Source organism: Saccopteryx leptura, chromosome 1 (assembly GCF_036850995.1).
Source record: "Saccopteryx leptura isolate mSacLep1 chromosome 1, mSacLep1_pri_phased_curated, whole genome shotgun sequence".
In the NCBI taxonomy this organism is placed as follows: Eukaryota; Metazoa; Chordata; class Mammalia; order Chiroptera; family Emballonuridae; genus Saccopteryx; species Saccopteryx leptura.
Window position 1 is genome coordinate 179075251 of NC_089503.1, and position 19222 is coordinate 179094472.

At 41.0% G+C, this 19222-nt stretch overlaps 1 protein-coding gene across 2 annotated transcripts in view; it reads right to left on the reverse strand.

Moving 5' to 3' along the window:
- EFCAB2 (EF-hand calcium binding domain 2) overlaps nucleotides 1-19222 on the reverse strand; it is a 118274-nt gene that overhangs the window by 43435 nt on the left and 55617 nt on the right. For both annotated transcript variants that reach the window (XM_066381765.1, XM_066381774.1), the window contains exons 3-5: nucleotides 12681-12753; nucleotides 434-513; nucleotides 68-110 (exon numbers count right to left, since the gene is read on the reverse strand). In XM_066381765.1, coding sequence (XP_066237862.1) covers nucleotides 68-110; nucleotides 434-513; nucleotides 12681-12753 — 196 coding nt within the window. The remainder of the gene's footprint in view (nucleotides 1-67; nucleotides 111-433; nucleotides 514-12680; nucleotides 12754-19222) is intronic.

Sequence of the window (19222 nt, forward strand, 5' to 3'; positions counted from 1 at the left end):
ATTTGGTGAATAAATTTTACATGATGAATTTTTCATATATATATATAATCTGGAGCATTTTGAATACCTCAAAAGCTCGAAGAAGGGTATCTTCTGGAATCGGTCTGTATCTAATTATGCAGAAAAAAGGAATAAATGTCACAATATTTATTGTTGACAATTCAAAACAGAAGATAACAAGAATTTTGTTGACTTATGCTTTTGTACTTATATTCCCTTTAACTATACTCTGCTCATTAGATTAATACTGAACTGGTTGATATTCCTAAGCACATACCAACTGGCAGTTCAAAGTACAGTAAAGTTAGAAGGAAGCCTTACTGATTAGAAGGAAAAATACTGGTCCATTATAATATATGAAGTGAAAAAAACAAGGTATTTGCAATTAATGTAACTGTAATCATTACCTTAACAATTGCACTGACTTTCTTACCTTCTTTCCAGTAGTACATTGGTCATCACTGGAAGAAATTTTTCAAATCTAATAAATCCAGTGGGTTCGTCTTCCTCTACCTAAGCATTCAATTAAAAGAAAAAACCATTTATTCATTTAACAAAAATATTGAGCACCTTTTTCCAAGCACTATGCCAAGTACTGGGGATTTGATAACGAGCATCCTTGGGCATGGTGTCTGCTCAGAGTCTATATTCTGGGAGCGGAGACATAGATTAATCAAAACACAACAAAGCCGAGTGTCTAATTAGAAGTTTATGTAAGCACAATGAAGTAAAGGAGCATGGGCTATCAGAGCATAGAATAAAGAAAACATTTCTCGGCCAGGAGATCAGGAAAGGCATTCATGAGGAAATCACCCTTGAGCTGATTAAGGAAGGGTGAATAGAAGGTCATTAGACAAAAATAGCAGGGGAAATGACATGCACTGAGACCCTGTGTGAGGCACTGAAGGCCAGGAGGCTAAAGATAGGGAGCAAGGAGAATGCTTCTATGAGGCTACAGAGCCAGGGAGCAGACCTTGCAGGGCCTATAGTCTATGAAAATGACTTTGGTTGTTATCCTAAGACCAAGGAGGAGTCACTGAAGGTCTCATAGACATGCGTCTGAAAGATTAGAGTGGTTGCAGGTAAGAGGACTCCAGTAGTAATACTTCAAGGGCTTGGAGTCGAGTGGTGGCCATGGAGAGAGAAGTGGATGATTTCAAGAAATAATTAAGAAGTAAAATCAATAGGACCTGGTGTTGCATCTATTACGGGAAAGGATGAGGAAAAATAAAGGTGTCAAGGACAACTTCCAGGACTCTAACTTGCACAATGGGATGGAGTTATGCTTTTTCCTGAGATAAGGAACACTGGATAAGGACCAGGTTGGGGACTAACCATTTTCTCAAAGACCAAAGTAAATATCAAGTCATTGTAAAATAGCTATTAAATACCTAAATGCCGACAGAACTTTGTGCTACCACCACTAATTAAGCAAACACTGAACCCAGAGAGAGAACTTTTGCTAACCAACACTATTAGATGAGAATGAGAAAGACCTCTGCCCACAGGTACAACTGTGATGGTATGTGGATGAACAAAACACCATCTTAACTTGAATGTCAGGCCATTAACAAGGAGCTATAAATTTCCCACTCCCTCTCAAAAATCCTATTAAAAGGCTCATAAATCCCAACTCAACAGAAGCACTTTTAACAGATTTATTCTTTAAGCAAAAATAAGAAATCTAGAGGATGCTGCTAAAGATTTGGAACAAACAGTCTTCTAAATGACAACTATTTTTTCACTGTTTACACTAGATTCTTACCTAGTAAGGGTGGAGCCCTTAGACTGTACTATCAGCAGAATATGTCCTCCATCTAATGACAGAATGATGTGTTGCAGAACTCCTGAGCCCGTGAATACAGGAACAACTGTCTTCAGCTGCCACTTGACCCAAGGTGAGAATTTTGCAAATGCATGTTCCCATGGCTCTGATGTGCTTTGTTGCAGACGATGACTAATCTGAGACCACATGGTGTGCACCGAGGGACCTACGGGAGACCACTTCACAATCTCCTATACAGGCTTCATGCAACGGCCCTGACCCCCAGTCCTTACAGGTAGTTATTGATACACACCAAATAGAAGCAGGGACAAGAATGAAGCAGTCAGGAAGCAGAGAAAAGAATTAGGAAGTCAGGAAGGGGAACTTCTTTAGAGTAGATTAAAGGGCAAGCAAAGTAGCTCAAATGTCCTCACATATTGATTGACCAGAATTGCTAATTCTGTCCCTATTGTGCTATGTTCAGCACAGTACTGCGTCCAGTACTTTTGTCAGTAAAGCCACTGTAGCCTTTGCCTCAGGGCACTGAACTTGGTCCCTGTTCTGTGTTCCTATTTAGGGCCTCTACAGTGCTTGACTGAGTAGCACCCTGCAATTTCCAAACCCTAGAGCCTCTTAGAAATAAAATGTCAGCCTCAAGAGACTACCATTGGAGGGATCATTTTAAAAGTAAAATGTTGAGTTTCTATTCTGATTACTCAAGAAATTTGCTCCAGAGCAAGGGCTTGCCTCCCTTCTCCCCACTCCCAGGAAGCCACCATCGAGTAAGGGCTCAGCTATGAATGATCACAACTCCACTTTATTAGATTGAGCATCCTCATCTTTCTACAAACCATTTTTAGTTTTTCCAAAGGGAGTCCAGCTCTACAGCATGCTCTCTACCAGGGGAGAATTCAGGAACACATGATGTGCACCTAATAAAGCCTCCTCCTCTCCCCCAACTTCCACACAACTTCTGGGGACCCTTGGTGCTCTGAACACTAGGGTGAAAACTGCAGGCCATTCTGGCCTGACAGATTTGTGCAGAGCGAAAATTGCACAAAAGTAGTAAGTTAAGGCAGATCTCCAACCAATCAAGATAGCAGGAGAGGCATAAATTTTAACCTTTTTAAATAGGGATAATGAATGAATAAACAGAAGCCTTGTGGTTCAAAGTGAAAACAGAAGTAGGTTCATCTTCAACTTGGGCAGACTGAAAATCTGTCTATGACCCAACACTGTCCTCTAGAGGCCACATCTTACCTGTTCTTTATATAAGCAATGGCATAAAAACAACACAATCATCATGATTCCAAATATAGAAACATAGACTGTTTTATATATACCAGACACTATTTTATATTATAAAAGGGTTTTAATGATTTGAACAAGCTTTTTCTTTTAGAAGAGTTGGAGATTAACAGAAGAGTTGCAGAGAGAGTACAGATTTCCCATGTACCTCCCACTCAGTTTCCCCTATTGTTAAACTTTGTATTACTACAGTACATAATATTGTAGTTGGTTCATTGTCACAAATAATGAACCAAAATTGATACATAATTATTCACTGAAGCCCATACTTTATTTGGATTCCATTAATTTAACCAAAAGGCATTTTAAGAATATGGTACATTCTTCTATCATAAAAGAGAAACGAGTAGAATACCACTTCTGAGAATCTGGAAACAGGTGCAGATAGGGAGGATAAGATGTGGTTCTGTATTTGTTACAGAATGAGCTAGTTAACTTTACGAGGCCATCAGTAAGATAAGACAAATACACTACTTTCTAGAAATGTTTATTATCCAATGATGGCTCAATGATTATTTAAACCAGGTGTCCCCCCAAACTACGGCCCTGCGGGCCACATGCAGCCCCCTGAGGCTATTTATCTGCCCCCCTGCTGCACTTCCGGAAGGGGCACCTCTTTCATTGGTGGTCAGTGAGAGGAGCACCGTATGTGGTGGCCCTCCAATGGTCTGAGGGACAGTGAACTGTGTAAAAAATTTGGGGAATAATGCCTTTAAGATTTAATAGAAACATATCAAATATTGAACTATATATATATATACACACACACACACACAAATATATTGTGTATATATACATGCATAGTATGTATACAAAGCTAGAGATAAAGATGGATACAGAGTGAAAATGAGTGTTATGGGTTGAATTGTGTCCTCCCAAAATTCATGGGTTGAAGTCCTAATCCCCAGTACATCAAAATGTGCCTTCTTTAAGGTAGGGCATTTACAGAGGTAATCAAATTAAAATTAGGTCATTAGTGTAGACCCTAATCTACTATGGCCAGTGTCCTTAAAAAGGGGGAAATATGGCCTGACCTGTGGTGGTGCAGTGGATAAAGCATTGACCAAGAATGCTGAGGTTACTGATTCAAAACCCTAGGTTTGCCCAATCAAGGCACATATGATGAGCAATCAATGAACAACTAACGTGAAGCAACTATGAGTTGATGCTCTTCACTCTCCTCTCTCTTTTCTCTCTCTCCTTCTCTCTCCCTCCCTCTCTAAAAGTCAATAAATAAAAAGAACTTTTTTAAATGGGAAAATTTTGACACAACAATGTATACATAGGAAGAATGCCACGCGAACATGAAGACAGTCATCTATAAGCCAAGGGAAGAGGCCTAGAACAGATACTTCCATCACAGAAGGAGCCAAACCTTCTGACACCTTGATTTTAGACTTCTAACCTCCAGAATTGTGAGATATTTATACTTACTGTGTATGGCATATTTTAATCCAAAGACTTTGAATCACCATAATCAAGCATAATTCCTTACACTTATCTATTGGCAATTAGCAAAGTAGATATTCAAAATTCAGAACTGATTTTACAGAGTTAGTACAGAGAAAATGGTGCAGGTTCAGACCTACTTTCTTCACGAGGAAACTTAATTAACCAACTTATAATGAAATATATTCAAGAAAGATTCCCTAAATTATAGCAGACATGTTCGAAAAGATTAGGAATTCCTTGCTATTTCTTCACTTACAGCAAAATCACATGGGGAAATCCACTTCATTATAATATGGATTAGGGTTTGCAAAAACACATATCACAATATATTCACCTCATCAGACCAAGGGTAGTTTAAAATATTCTGATCAGATTCATTCCCTAGCTTCAGTGTCCTCATTTGTAATAGAGGAAGAATAGCAATGCCTTACATGGCTGTCATGAAGGTTACATGTGATGACATGAAGGTGCTTCGTGAACCTTGAAAGCCTACTATGATGATTACTATTTCTAGCAATAGTGTAAACACTTTTGGCTCTATATTGTGCAATGATACCTCCTCCTGAAAGAATCCATTTCTGGTGCTAAAATTTTAGACACATCCTCCTTGACTCACCATATAGACCCATTTCTGCTGAAGTTTGGTCCTGCCTCCTAACCATAAAATGCAGCACGAAATGTGGTGAGAATGTATTAAATTGTTAGGCATATCTGCTAGCCTGTCCCTCTCCCCTGGCCCCCTGCCCAGTGGTCAGGGTATGTGCAGCACGGCCTCCACTGCTGCTGTTCCCCCCACCTGCCTCTTCGGAATGATAGGAGAAACAGAGGAACAGCTAGAAACAAAACACATCCTCCTCTTCCAAAGGCAAAAACAGACAAAATAAATGTAACTTGTTATGGCAAAAATGAATTCAGCCTGATGTAGTCCCATTCATTAATTTTTGCCTTCATTTCTCTTGCCTTTGGAGTCAAATTCATAAAATGCTCTTTAAAACCCAGGTCCGTGAGTTTAGTACCTATGTCTTCTTCTATGTACTTAATTGTATCAGGTCTTATGTTTAGATCTTTGATCCATTTTGAGTTAATTTTAGTACAGGGGGACAAACTGTAGTCCAGTTTCATTCTTTTGCATGTGGCTTTCCAGTTTTCCCAGCACCATTTATTGAAGAGGCTTTCTTTTCTCCATTGTATGTTGTTGGCCCCTTTATCAAAAATTATTTGACTATATATATGTGGTTTTATTTCTGGGTTTTCTATTCTGTTCCATTGGCCCAAGTGTCTATTTTTCTGCCAATACCATGCTGTTTTGATTGTCGTGGCCCTATAATATAGTTTGAAGTCAGGTATTGTAATGCCCCCAGCTTCATTCTTTTTCTTTAGGATTGCTTTGGCTATTTGGGGTTTTTTATAGTTCCATATAAATCTGATGATTTTTAGCTCCATTTCTTTAAAAAATGTCATTGGAATTTTGATTGGAATTGCATTAAATTTGTATATTGCTTTGGGTAATATGGCCATCTTGATTATATTTATTCTTCCTAACCAAGAACAAGGAATATTCTTCCATCTCATTATATCTTTTTCGATTTCCCTTAACAATGGTTTATAGTTTTCATTATATAAGTCCTTTACATTCTTTGTTATGTTTATTCCTAGGTATTTTATTTTTTTTTGTTGCAATCGTGAAGGGGATTATTCTTTTGAGTTCGTTCTCAAATGTTTCATTGTTGGCATATAGAAAGGCTATTGACTTCTGTATGTTAATTTTGTATCCTGCGACCTTACTGTATTGGCTTATTGTTTCTAGTAGTCTTTTTGTGGATTCTTTGGGGTTTTCGATGTATAGGATCATATCATCTGCAAAAAGTGATACCTTTACCTCTTCTTTTCTGATTTGGATGCCTTTTATTTGTCTTGTCTGATTGCTCTGGCTAGAACCTCTAGTACCACATTAAATAAGAGTGGAGAGAGTGGACAACCCTGTCTTGTCCCTGATTTAAGGGGGAAAGCCTTCAGTTTTGTGCCATTTAATATGATGTTAGCTGACGGTTTATCATATATGGCCTTTATCATGTTGAGATATTTTCCTTCTATACCCATTTTGTTGAGAGTCTTAAACATAAAATTGTGTTGTATTTTATCAAAAGCCTTTTCTGCGTCTATTGATAAGATCATGTGGTTTTGTGGCCAACAGATATATGAAAAGATGCTCATCTTCTTTATTTATTAGAGAAATACAAATCAAAACTGCAATGAGATACCACCTCACACCTGTTAAATTAGCTATTATTAACAAGACAGGTAATAGCAAATGTTGGAGAGGCTGTGGAGAAAAAGGAACCCTCATACACTGTTGGTGGGAATGTAAAGTAGTACAACCATTATGAAAGAAAGTATGGTGGTTCCTCAAAAAACTGAAAATAGAACTACCTTATGACCCAGCAATCCCTCTACTGGGTATATACCCCAAAAACTCAGAAACATTGATACGTAAAGACACATGCAGCCCCATGTTCATTGCAGCATTGTTCACAGTGGCCAGGACATGGAAACAACTAAAAAGCCCATCAATAGGCCCTGGCCGGTTGGCTCAGTGGTAGAGCGTCGGCCTGGCGTGCAAGGGGTCCCGCGTTCGATTCCTGGCCAGGGCACACAGGAGAAGCGCCCATCTGCTTCTCCACCCCTCCCCTTCTCCTTCCTCTCTGTCTCTCTCTTACCCTCCCGCAGCCAAGGCTCCATTGGAGCAAAGATGGCCCGGGCGCTGGGGATGGCTCCTTGGCCTCTGCCCCAGGCACTAGAGTGGCTCTGGTCGCAATAGAGCGACGCCCCGGAGAGGCAGAGCATCGCCCCCTGGTGGGCAGAGCGTCGCCCCCTGGTGGGCATGCCGGGTGGATCCTGGTCGGGCGCATGCGGGAGTCTGTCTGACTGTCTCTCCCCGTTTCCAGCTTCGGAAAAATACAAAAAAAAAAAAGCCCATCAATAGATGACTGGATAAAGAAGATGTGGCACATACAGCAAAATGGTGGGATCTTGATAACATTATACGAAGTGAAATAAGTAAATCAGAAAAAAACAGAAACTGCATTATTCCATATGTAGGTGGGACATAAAAGTGAGACTAAGAGACATTGATAAGAGTGTGGTGGTTACGGGGGGGAGGGAGAGAGGGAGAGGGAAAGGGGGAGGGAGAGGGGCACAAAGAAAACTAGATAGAAGGTGACAGAGGACAATCTGACTTTGGGTGATGGGTATGCAACATAAGTGAACGACAAGATAACCTGGACATGTTATCTTTGAATATATGTATCCTGATTTATTGATGTCGCCCCATTAAAAAAATAAAATTATAAAAAAAAATGAATGAAGCAACGTAAATTATAATCCAGTTTGTTGAAAAGCAGGAAAAGATGGGAAAGTAACCTAGGCAGAATTTATGAATGCAAATATAATAAACCTCTTTGCAGGAAGATTCCCCAGCATAGCCTTCATGTACCATTCATAGTAAATTCCAAGCCTGACCTGTGGTGGCGCAGCGGATAAAGCATCGACCTGGAAATGCTGAGGTTGCCGGTTCGAAACCCTGGGCTTGCCTGGTCAAGGCACATATGGGAGTTGATGCTTCCAGCTTCTCCCCGTCTCTCTCTCCTCTCTCTCTCTCTCTCTTTCTCTCTCTCTCTCTCTCCCCCCTCTTTCTCTCCTCTCTAAAATGAATTAAAAAAAAATTTAAAAAAAAGAGGAAAAGAAGAAAGGAATGAAACAAAATATTTCTGACCTGTGGTGGCGCAGTGGATAAAGCGTCGACCTGGAAATGCTGAGGTCGCCGGTTTGAAACCCTGGGCTTGCCTGGTCAAGGCACATATGGGAGTTGATGCTTTCAGCTCCTCCCCCCTTCTCTCTCTCTGTCTCTCTCTCCTCTCTCTCCCTCTCTGTCTCTCTCTCTCCCTCTCTCTCTCCTCTCTAAAAAATGAATAAAAAAAAAAAAGGTAAATTCCTCTTACTAGTGTGAGCGGATATTCACTTGGAAGACCAAGGCCCTATACACCCTCCTGGCTTCTCCTCCTCCAAAGAATTATGAGAGGAGGCACCGGAAGAGAATATACTGCTCCCGTTGCCACACGAAGGGCCTTACCCCTACAACACTACCACTACCACAGTGCCTTCAGACACTCCATGGTCTCTTTGTATCCTCTTCTCCAGCATGCAGGAGTCCCAATAAATATGTAAACACTGTGGGATTTTAAAAGATACCAATATCTACCTAAGTCTCAAAGCATGAAGCAAGTACTGCTTCTCACTCCACTTTGGTAAAAGAAACAAATGTTTTGATATCTGAAGAAATTCAGGCACAGGCAGATGAAGTGCTATTGGTCCTCAACATCGGTCAGGTGTTTTTGTGGGATCACAGCACAGAACGCTTTGCTCCCATTCCCAAAGTGAAATCATCAGGCCCTCTCTTTCCACATTCAAACATTATTTATTTTAATGCTGAACTCACTGAACAGGTGCAATAAAAGACATGGTGGAAATACATTTCTCCCCAGTGACATAACAATCAGTCAATAACTGGACTATTTCATGCTTCACAAAAGCAAGATAACATCAGCAGTTTAGACAGTTTATAAAGCACCTACCTTTCAACTAGTTCCAGATCACCAAATAAGATATGCAAATACACTTTTAACTATTTGTAGTAAAAACAATGAAAACCACAAGATACTTCAAGTTAGATTCTAAATACCACATAGAAATATTTTAACATAAATCATGTTTCAAAAGCAAAACAAACACAATTTAGAAAATATTTCTCTGGGATAGAATAAAATAATAAAAATTCACTGGCATTTGTCAAAAATATTGTTTACATAATTAAAAATTGTAAACCTGCCCACTTTAGAAAAATTACTGACTCCAAACATTCCAGAGACTGTTGTGAAAAAATTAGGATATGTGATTCTTTGGGGTTTTAAGTGCCTTTCTTATTATTAGAAGTAGCAAAAAATAAATAAAAAAAGACTATCACCTCTTGGCTGGACCATCAGGGATTCAAAGAATCAACAGGTGACTAAATCAGGTCATTGACGAGGTCCCTTCCAGCTGTGAGTCTCTACAACTCAGAGCAATGCTTGGAGCAATGTGGGAATCAGCGGCTGTCAATCCATCGGCTGCTCCATTTGATTCTCTGGGATGGGGCCTCAGAGGGCTCTGGCTCCACCAGTGCTGCACAGCTTTCTGTGTCAGCCCTCTCTACCTGGGCATGAGTGCCCCTCCTGCGCCCAGCGTGTCTTCTCTTATTTGACAGGGCAACAAATACTGGAGTCATGGACACCATGAAGGTATCTTCTACCCAACAACTCAGAAGCGACTGTTTAAAATTCTGTTGCAATAGGAAGGGAGGCAAAGCTTATCCTGGGTTGATATTTGGTTTAATAAGCAAAGGAGCCAGAATCAACACAGTATTAACCTATTTTCCTGGTTGTGCTATATATAAAATTATGAACTGTATTTATTTATAAATATTATATATTTATGTGAGAAGAAAAACCTCTTTTACAGATTTCCCTGCTGTTGATCATGCTTTAGCACCATTTACTGTCTTCTTCCAAAGACAGATAAACAACACTCTCAGAGTATTCCTTGTACAACACATTCCCCCACCCATTTCTACTCTGAAGCAATGGCTGACCATCGCTAGGGAATTGCCAAAGGACCTCAGGGCCACACTTCTTTAACTCCATCACTTAACATGGCACAAGTTAGAGCAGATATATTCTTTTCTCCAACCTCCGCAATGCCAGGATGTGTAAGAAAAAGAAGAGATAAAAATATTTCATATCACTACTTTAGAATAAGAAAATGCACCCCCACTGTTTCCCAATCTCTGAAAAGCTTAGCACAGTCAGATTCTAAATGATGTGACATCTCAGGGCTCACGTGGAATCAGAATGATGTAGTTAATGTCCAGTTGATGGAAATTCCCCCTCCACAATATGTGAATTATGCAGATCTCATTCTACTAACCCAAAAGCCATTTCTGAAGGGCCAAAGGAAAAAAATCCTGAGGCTACTGAACCAATTAAAATTAATGAGAAACTGATTTGGACCTTTGGGGCTTGTGATATGTCTGGTAGGGCATGATATTTTTAAGCCAAGATGTAAATTATAGTAAATGACTCAGTAGAATCCTGACATTGTTTTAACTGGTTACTAGGGAGTATCTGTCACACTTTGAAATCATAAAGGCTTTTCTACTATTAACAACATTAAATCACTGACCACAGATATGCAAAACACTATAAAACATTTATTTGTGGGTGAATTCTTCATTTTAACTAAATAAATAAGACTGAATATGATCTAGGTCCTGGCCGTTTGGCTCAGTGGATAGAGCATTGGCCCAACATGCAAACATCCTGGGTTCAACTTCTGGTCAAGGCACACAGGGTAAGTGACCATCTGCTGCTTCTCTTCCCCTCCCTCTCCCCTTTCCCTCTCTCTTCTCCTCCCACAACCAGTGGCTTGATTGGTTCAAGCATCAGCCCCAGACGGGGGTTGCCAGGTAGATTACTGTCAGGGCATATATAGGAGTCTGTCTCTGTATCTCCCATCTCCTCACTTAAAACAAACAAACAAAAAAAAAACCAGCCATAGAGTTATTTATGTAAATAAATGAGTTTAGCTGTGTTCCAATAAAAGTCTATTCACAATACAGGTGGTGGGGTGGATCTGCCCAAGTGTGGTGGTTTGCTGACCCTAGCTACAGATGATGACATACAAACAAACTAGAAAGGGAATACATTCTAAATCTTCTTTCTGACTTGCAGAGGCATTTTTCATTACTGCTGCACTTACTGTACTGAATTAAATGTAATAATGATGATTCCATTGTAAATTCATCTTCCAGTTCCCATCTCTTCCACAGCACCAACTTTCCTTTCCCTACCACAACTTCTGGCTCTGTCAATAAATATTTTAAGCCAGTAACTGATATTTTTTTAAAAATGTGATGACCAATTCAGGAAAGGTAAGATTTTGTTTGCTCTGCTGTTAGTGAAAATGGCTTTACTAAATCCAAAAATGGAAGAAAAAAAAACACCAATATTAAGATTTCTTGTTTTGCTGAATATTTTTAAATGCTAATGAAAAGCTGATACTGCTTTTTAGTTACCAAGTAATAGTTTGTGGGCAACAGAATTATCTTTTAACCTTTATTCCTTAACTTTATACAGTGCTTTAGGACTCAAACTATGTCTTCTTACACATTACTTCACTTACCTTCAAAGCAAACTTTGAGGATGTATTATTATGGAGAAACTTATAACTCACAGAGATTAGGCAACTCACCCGGTCACGACAGCTTCTCTTCTGGGTAGTGCTAAACAAGCGAGGACTGGGCTGGGTGCGAAGACTAGGGAAATCCCACTTCCTGTCTTTCCCCTTACTCTCTCTGTCTTTGCTGGCTTCCACCAAAACCCACGCAGCCAGATAAGCATTTCTGAAAAAGATCCTTCTCCTGGTGGTCGACCAGGTAGCCTTTCTCCCTTCAGGCCTCCAATTGTTGAGCCGAGAGCTGCATTTCAAATGAGATCACTTTTCTGGAAAATCAAACCAGCTGGCCTGGGCTGCTCATCGCTGCTCTCAGGGAGGGGCCTCCCGGGGACTCATCTAGGCCATGAAAATAATCACTTTTTTTTTTAAATTCTTAGACTTTTTGGTCAATGTCGAGTTAGTTCTTATTACTTTATTAAGTTTACTGCTTGTTCTGAAAATTACTTTTATTTCCAAATAAATATAAATTCCTACAGTCTTGGCTTTTGCTTCTATCCCCTTTGAAGTGATAGTATTTATAACACTTCTGTCATCTGTCAATACTCCGTGTCTACTGGCCTTTTCTCAACTAATTTTAGAGAGCATAATATCTCACAGGGGAGGGGAGTCTTACTTGATCCTTTGTGTTACTTGGTCACAGCCAATTCTTCAAGATTTGATATGAATTCTTTCAGACCCTACCACTGGACCCTTCACACAGCTGCCCTAATGTTTTCACTGAGCACATGCAGTTGTGTAGGGCATGTGGACTTTCAGGCGAGAAGTGTTCTCAGTGATGAGGAGCTGGAGTCGCACAGCCTGCTGAACAGAACTTCCCCAGCCCACTCACCTCTGCAATCAGGTCGTGCAGCTCTGCTTCCGTGGGGCAGCACCCCAGCGAACGGATGATCGTTCCAATCTCTCTGCGGAGAAAGGTAGTCAGGTCTCAGAATATCAACTCTGAACAGGCAAGTGCTGTGTTTCTCTAGGTCAGAGCTTTTCAACCAATGTGCTGCCAGAATTTTTAAAACAGGCACTACCTGACGATTTAGCCAGTGGCACTGACCTCTTTTCCCTTAGATTGTCAAATTAAAAAAAAAAAAAAAAGACAACAGCCAACACAACAATAGCCATCCAGTGTGAATGAGTCAAAATTTTACCTACTTTTTGTCAGATTGGCAAAAAAAAAATTTTTCTGGTGTGCTACGGATTTTAGGAAATAGTTTATGTGAGCCATGAGAAGACAACAGTTGAAAATCACTACTCCAGGTTAAATCATAACACATACAGCATAACAAACAAAGTCATTCAATAAATACTGCTTTGAGAAGATAAAAGATTCTTTCTGAGGAAAGTAAGAGGCAGATAAATGAACTAAGGAGAGAAGAGAGAAATGCTTGCATTCACTAGTAAATGCAAGCCGTCCTTGGGCCAAAACCAAAAGTTCTAGAAAAGAAAGAAGGAAGGAGGAAGAAAAAGAAACGTCAGCCACTTACTAGCTAATTTTAAGAGTTAGCTCTTTTGAGCCTCAGTTTCCTCATCTGTAAAATGGAAATGAGCAGGTCTATCCCAGGGCTCTGCGGTTCAAGTTTATATTAGTGGTGGGGTACTTAAGCATGGCCTCCAGTGTCGGGAAAGATTTCTGACAGGTGTCTTACAGCCTCCAACCAGTCTATTTCTCAAGCTTCCTTTTGCTATCACACTTCTAAATTACTTAGCTTGTAACTACCGATTCCATTTCTCACTCATCCATTCCATGCCTACACCCTCCCCCAAATCCTGCCTTCACTAGCTCTCCACTAATCCATCAGGCCAAGTTTCTCTCTCCCCCTCTTTCCCTCCTTTATATCCATTGCCCTCTTTTCCTCCCATAACACCCATAACTGCCCCGTCCTGTACCACTCTGCCCCAGTTGCAAGATGATCCTTACTGTTAAAAATATGATGGTAAAGGTCCTGGCCAATTTGGCTCAGTGGTAGAGTGTCAGTCTGGTGTGTGGAAGTCCCTGGTTTGATTCCCGGCCAGGGCACACAGGAGAAGCGCCCATCTACTTCTCCACCCTTCCCCCTCTCCTTCCTCTCTATTTCTCTCTTCCCCTCTTGCAGCCAAGGCTCCATTAGAGCAAAGTTGGCCTGGGTGCTGAGGATGGCTCCATGGTCTCTGCCTCAGGCGCCAGAATGGCTCTGGCTACAATGGAGTGACGCCCCAGATGGGCAGAGCATTGCCCCCTGGTGGGCATGCCGGGTGGATCGCGGTTGGGCATATGCCGAAGTCTGTCTGACTGCCTCCCCACTTCTTAGTAAAAATTAAAAAATTAAAAAAAAAAAAAAAAAATATATATATATATATATATATATATATATATATATATATATGACAGTAGGCTCGCCTTGGCTGGGTAGCTCAGTTGGTTAGAGCATTGTCCCAATACGCCAAGGTTGCAGGTTTGACCCCCCAGTCAGGACACATACAAGAATCAACCAATGAATATATAAATAAGTGGAACAACAAATTGATGTTTCTCCCCTCCACACACTTCTTCTCCTTCTAGAAATTACTTTTTAAAATTTAAAAGGAAATGGGGATGAGAACATAAAGTCTCTCATGAGGTGAGAAAAACAGGTTAATTAGCTCTCTGGCTTAGGAATGAACATCTCCTCTAAGCCTTCTAGAAAGAACAGTCCTCACATCTCGCTCATATCCTTTATACCATGAGCATGATCTGCAAGGATGGAAGAAAAAATATCTCCAGGCTGTCGGGTTAATATTAACAGAATACAGTGACACCAAGTTCTTATTATGTCTTCCAGGCTCTGTTTTAAAGTGCTTTAAAAAATAGCCTAACCAGGTGGTGGCACAGTGGATAGAGCGTCGGACGGGGATGCGGAGGACCTGGGTTCGAGACCCCGAGGTCGCCAACTTTAGCGCGGGCTCATCTGGTTTGAGCGAAAGCCCACCAGCTTGAACCCAAGGTCGCTGGCTCCAGCAAGGGGTTGCTTGGTCTGCTGAAGGCCTGCGGTCAAGGCACGTATGAGAAAGCAATCAATGAACAACTAAGGTGTTGCAACGCGCAATGAAAAACTAATGATTGATGCTTCTCATCTCTCTCCGTTCCTGTCTGTCTGTCCCTGTCTATCCCTCTCTCTGACTCACTCTCTGTAAAAAATTAAATAAATAAATAAATAAATAAAGTGCTTTAAATATTTATATCCACATACTCTTCACATAGCTTTGTGTGGTAGGTACTATTATTTTATAAATGAGGAAAAGTTAGGTAATTTCTCCAAGATCCTAGTAAATAGTGAAAATGGACTAAAATACAGGAAGGCTGGAACCCATATCTTTAACCACTGCATACTGCCGACTCACATAAATCTCAACTGAGTCTGTAAGTAGACTGAAAGGAAACTTCTAACATAACAGGTGCTTCTAAAGAAAGCTGTGGAAATTCCCTCCCATGGGAGCCTTGAAGATAGATCTAGGGTCACAAACTGATGACCCGAGGGGCAGATGTGGCCCTCAGATCAGGTTTTGTTTAGCATAGTGTTGGTTTGTTTACTTGTTTAGATGAGGCATAAATGTCATCAGAACTGTCCTATACCTTCTCACTTACACATTTATGTTATAGGCCTGGTCCCTGCAGGAATGTGTCTATCACTCTTGGACAATATCAATTTTGTTCTGTCAAAAAAATTCACCAGCAAGAAGCAGAGGAATAACCTCTTTAAGTTCTCCCCAAGTGCCCTGATTCTAAAATTATTTTTAAAAACATACATAAAACCTGTGGCTTAATTGTAATAGAACGTTCTTGTTCTCAGAGGATAGACACTGAAGCATTGCAGGGAAAAGGTCACAACGTCTACAGCTTACTCTCAAATAGTCTAGCAAAATGCAAATACTAATAAAATGCATAAATATGTATGTATGCGTATATGGAGAGACACAGAGAGTGAGCCCGTGCAAGCAAAAGTACATGGGACAAAATGTTAAGAATTGGTGAATCTGGGGAAAGCGCCAGCAGTTCAGTGCACCATTCTATTTGTCTATAAGTTTGAACTTGTTTAAATAGTTTGTTTTTTGTTTTGTGTGTGTGTATGAGAGAGAGAGAGTGGGAGACAGAGACAGAGACAGAGATAGGGACAGACATACAGGAAGGGAAGAGAGATGAGAAGCATCAATACTTCATTGTGGCACCTTAGTTGTTCATTGATTGCTTTCTCATATATGACTTGATGGGGGGGGGGGCAGGGCTACAGCAGAGCGAGTGACCCCTAGCTCAAGCCAGTGACCTTGGACTCAAGCCAGAGAACTTGGGCTTTAAGCCAGCGACCATGAGGTCATGTCTATGATCCCACGCTCAAGCTGGTGAGCCCGTGCTCAAGCCTGTGACCTCAGGAGTTTCGAACCTGGGACCTCTGCATCCCAGTCTGGTGCTCTATCCACTGTGCCACTGCCTAGTCTGGCCTAAATAAAGTTTTTATTTTTTAAAAAAGATAAATGCATTTCAGTCTTAGCAATCAAAACCAAAGTAATAAGAAATAATAATAGAAATCGAGCCTCGTATAAACTACTTATAAAACAATTAGCACTTTTGCGTTATACTATTTTTATCATTTTGGCTTGAAAAGTTGATTATCAAGGATGTCTTAACCTTCAGTTTCACAGCAAAATTTATGAGTTTTTATTTTTACTCAGCACTTGAGAACTGAAAATTGAAAACAGGGCAAAACTGAAGAGGTCTAGAGCATCATCACGCAGCACAATGAGCGAGGAGGCGGGCTATGGGTAGCAATGTCCCGGCAGGAAGTGAAGGTGCCAGAACAGTGACAGAAAAAGGAGGGCAGCGTTGGGCACTGTCCCGTGGCCACAGGCATGGCACACGCGGCCCAGGGCCGGCTCAAGCTTCGGCTAGCCTAAGGGCCCCCAGCAGCATGGTCGGGGGACCCAGCCCCGGGAGGCTAGCCGGCTGCACGTCCCAGAAATGGCCAGGTGGAGGGAGCGATAGGGAGATAAAGAGGGCAGAGGCAGAGGAAGGGAGGCAACGCTTCAGTGCTGATAGCCCATTCTTCTCCAATGTGTTCTTTCCTCAAAAGGTAATGGAATGAGGGGAATTTATTTCAAGAGTCCTCCCACGTTCCTAAATTGAGTCCCCGAGAGGAGAATAAAGGGAAATTGTAGCAGAAGAAAAGATGACTCAGAGATTCTCCCGTTTCGTGTGCTGAAATGCAAGGCCGCGGGCACGGAAGACCTCGATCCTCTGGCCCCTCTCACACTACAGTTCTGGTGCCCAGAGCATGGGGACACTGCAGAAGGGTCAAGTGTGCCCTGAAGACCTCCACGCGCTCTCTGGATGCAGCGGGGACCCCGGCCACTCCGGAGGAAACCGCACAGCTAACAGTTCAGCTTTACGAGTAGAAAGGCTCCTAAGGTGAGCTAAGGGGAGAAGAGCAGAGCAAGAAAACAGACCAGAAGAAGATCCGGCCATTCATTTTTGGTAAAAACTACTAAGAGACTCCAAAAGCCTTTATGGTTAAAGACTAACAATTTCTTTCTGTACTTGCACTATATAGAGTACTAAACATGGAGACAAAGCCATTTCAGAACAAATGAGTCACAATAATGTTGTCCAATAGTGATATCACCATTTGATTTATATACAATATTTGGGCCATTTAAAATGTTTGACAAGGGGTAGGCTGGTTCTTGGCAAGCCAGCATTCAGTGGATGTGGTATCACCTTCCTGACACAAGGGGGAGCCAGTGCCTTTGCGCTAGGTTGTAAATCTCCAGTTTAAGGGCAGTGTAAGGTCAAAAAACATGGAAAAGTGAAAATCTGATTCAAGACAATGCAATTTAATAAAAAAATGAACAGAAAAAATTTTACCTTAGTTATGGAATAACTGATATTGAGCTAAGTATAAAAGTATGTTAAAAGCAAGTCAAAAATTTCTAAGGTTAAAGGATTTGAAATGATTTTCATTTCTTTAATAAATATTTATTGAACAACATGTAAGGAGCCATTTATAGTACATCAGACAACAACGTGAAAACCTTGCCTTTGTGGAAAGCATTTTTCACAGATTAACCTTACTTTGACAAAGCCATGAAGTGAAGTTGAAATAATGGTTAAATCTCATTTTCAGAACTACAGTGGTTTGTTGGGGGGAGCTCTTTTTTCCTAAATATCCCTTTAGTCTAGTGAGGATCATTTTTCTACTGCTAAAGTATGTTTTCAGAAAACCTGGTTCTAACTTATTACTTTATTATTTCTTATATTGCCTACATACTAGATAGAGTTTGTGGCCTCCAAATGGAAAACTCTGGATCACCTATGGTTCAGGCACTACCCTGGGCACTATGGTCATTATCATGAATTAGATAAGGTCCTGCTCTAACCATGGAATGCACAATCAAGTGGGAGAAAGCACACATATGAGCTAACTATAGGGTATAATATATACTGTGAAGAAAGCATCACCAGCACCATCATCACTATCATAACCATATTAGTTTGCTAGGTTCACCATAACCAGATACCACAGGCTAGGTGGCATAAACAACAGAACTTTATTTTCTCACAGTTCTGGAGGCTGGAAGTCCAGGATCAAGGTGTTTGCAGGGCTGTTTACTTCTGAGGCCTCTCCTTAGCTTGCAGACAACCACCTTCTCATAGTGTGCTCACCTGGTCTTTCCTCCATGCACCTGCATCCCTGGTGTCTCTGCCAAGTCTCCCCTTTATATAAGGACAGCAGTCAGACTAGATCAGAGACCACCCTCACAGCCTCATTTTGACTTAATCACCTCTTTAAAGATCTTCTCTCCTAATAAGGTTACATTCTGAGGTACTGGGCATTAGGAACATGACTTTTAGGGGTCAAAATTCAGTTCATAGCAATAACAATAACTATTGTACTCCTACCGCCCTCTTTGGACCACCGTCTTGCCACAACCACCGCAATAGCCCTCACATTGTCCGTCTGTTTCTGCTCTTGCTAACCACCCCCATCCATTTCTTCACAGCAGCCCGAACAACCCTGCTTAACAGGAGTAGCCATAGAATGATGGCTCTTCTATACCCCATCAGTCCCCTCTGAACAGACCACTCTATCAACCAACTTCAGCCTAGGCCACAACTCACCAAGATATCTAGGGGACCAAATGCTTCCTTGGGCTCCTGTGGAGAAAATTCAATACTGCTACTGTGGGGAGAAGGGTCAGTCAGTGCTATAACAAACTCTAACATCCAGGGCTTAATACCACAGTCATGGAGGCGGCATATTAAGGAGTATGCAATTACTCCTTATGTCATATTTCCAAACATATCCTTAAAATATACTTGCATTAACTGAGAACACTTAAAAGATTATTTGGTCCCATGCCTCTTCAAAGAGC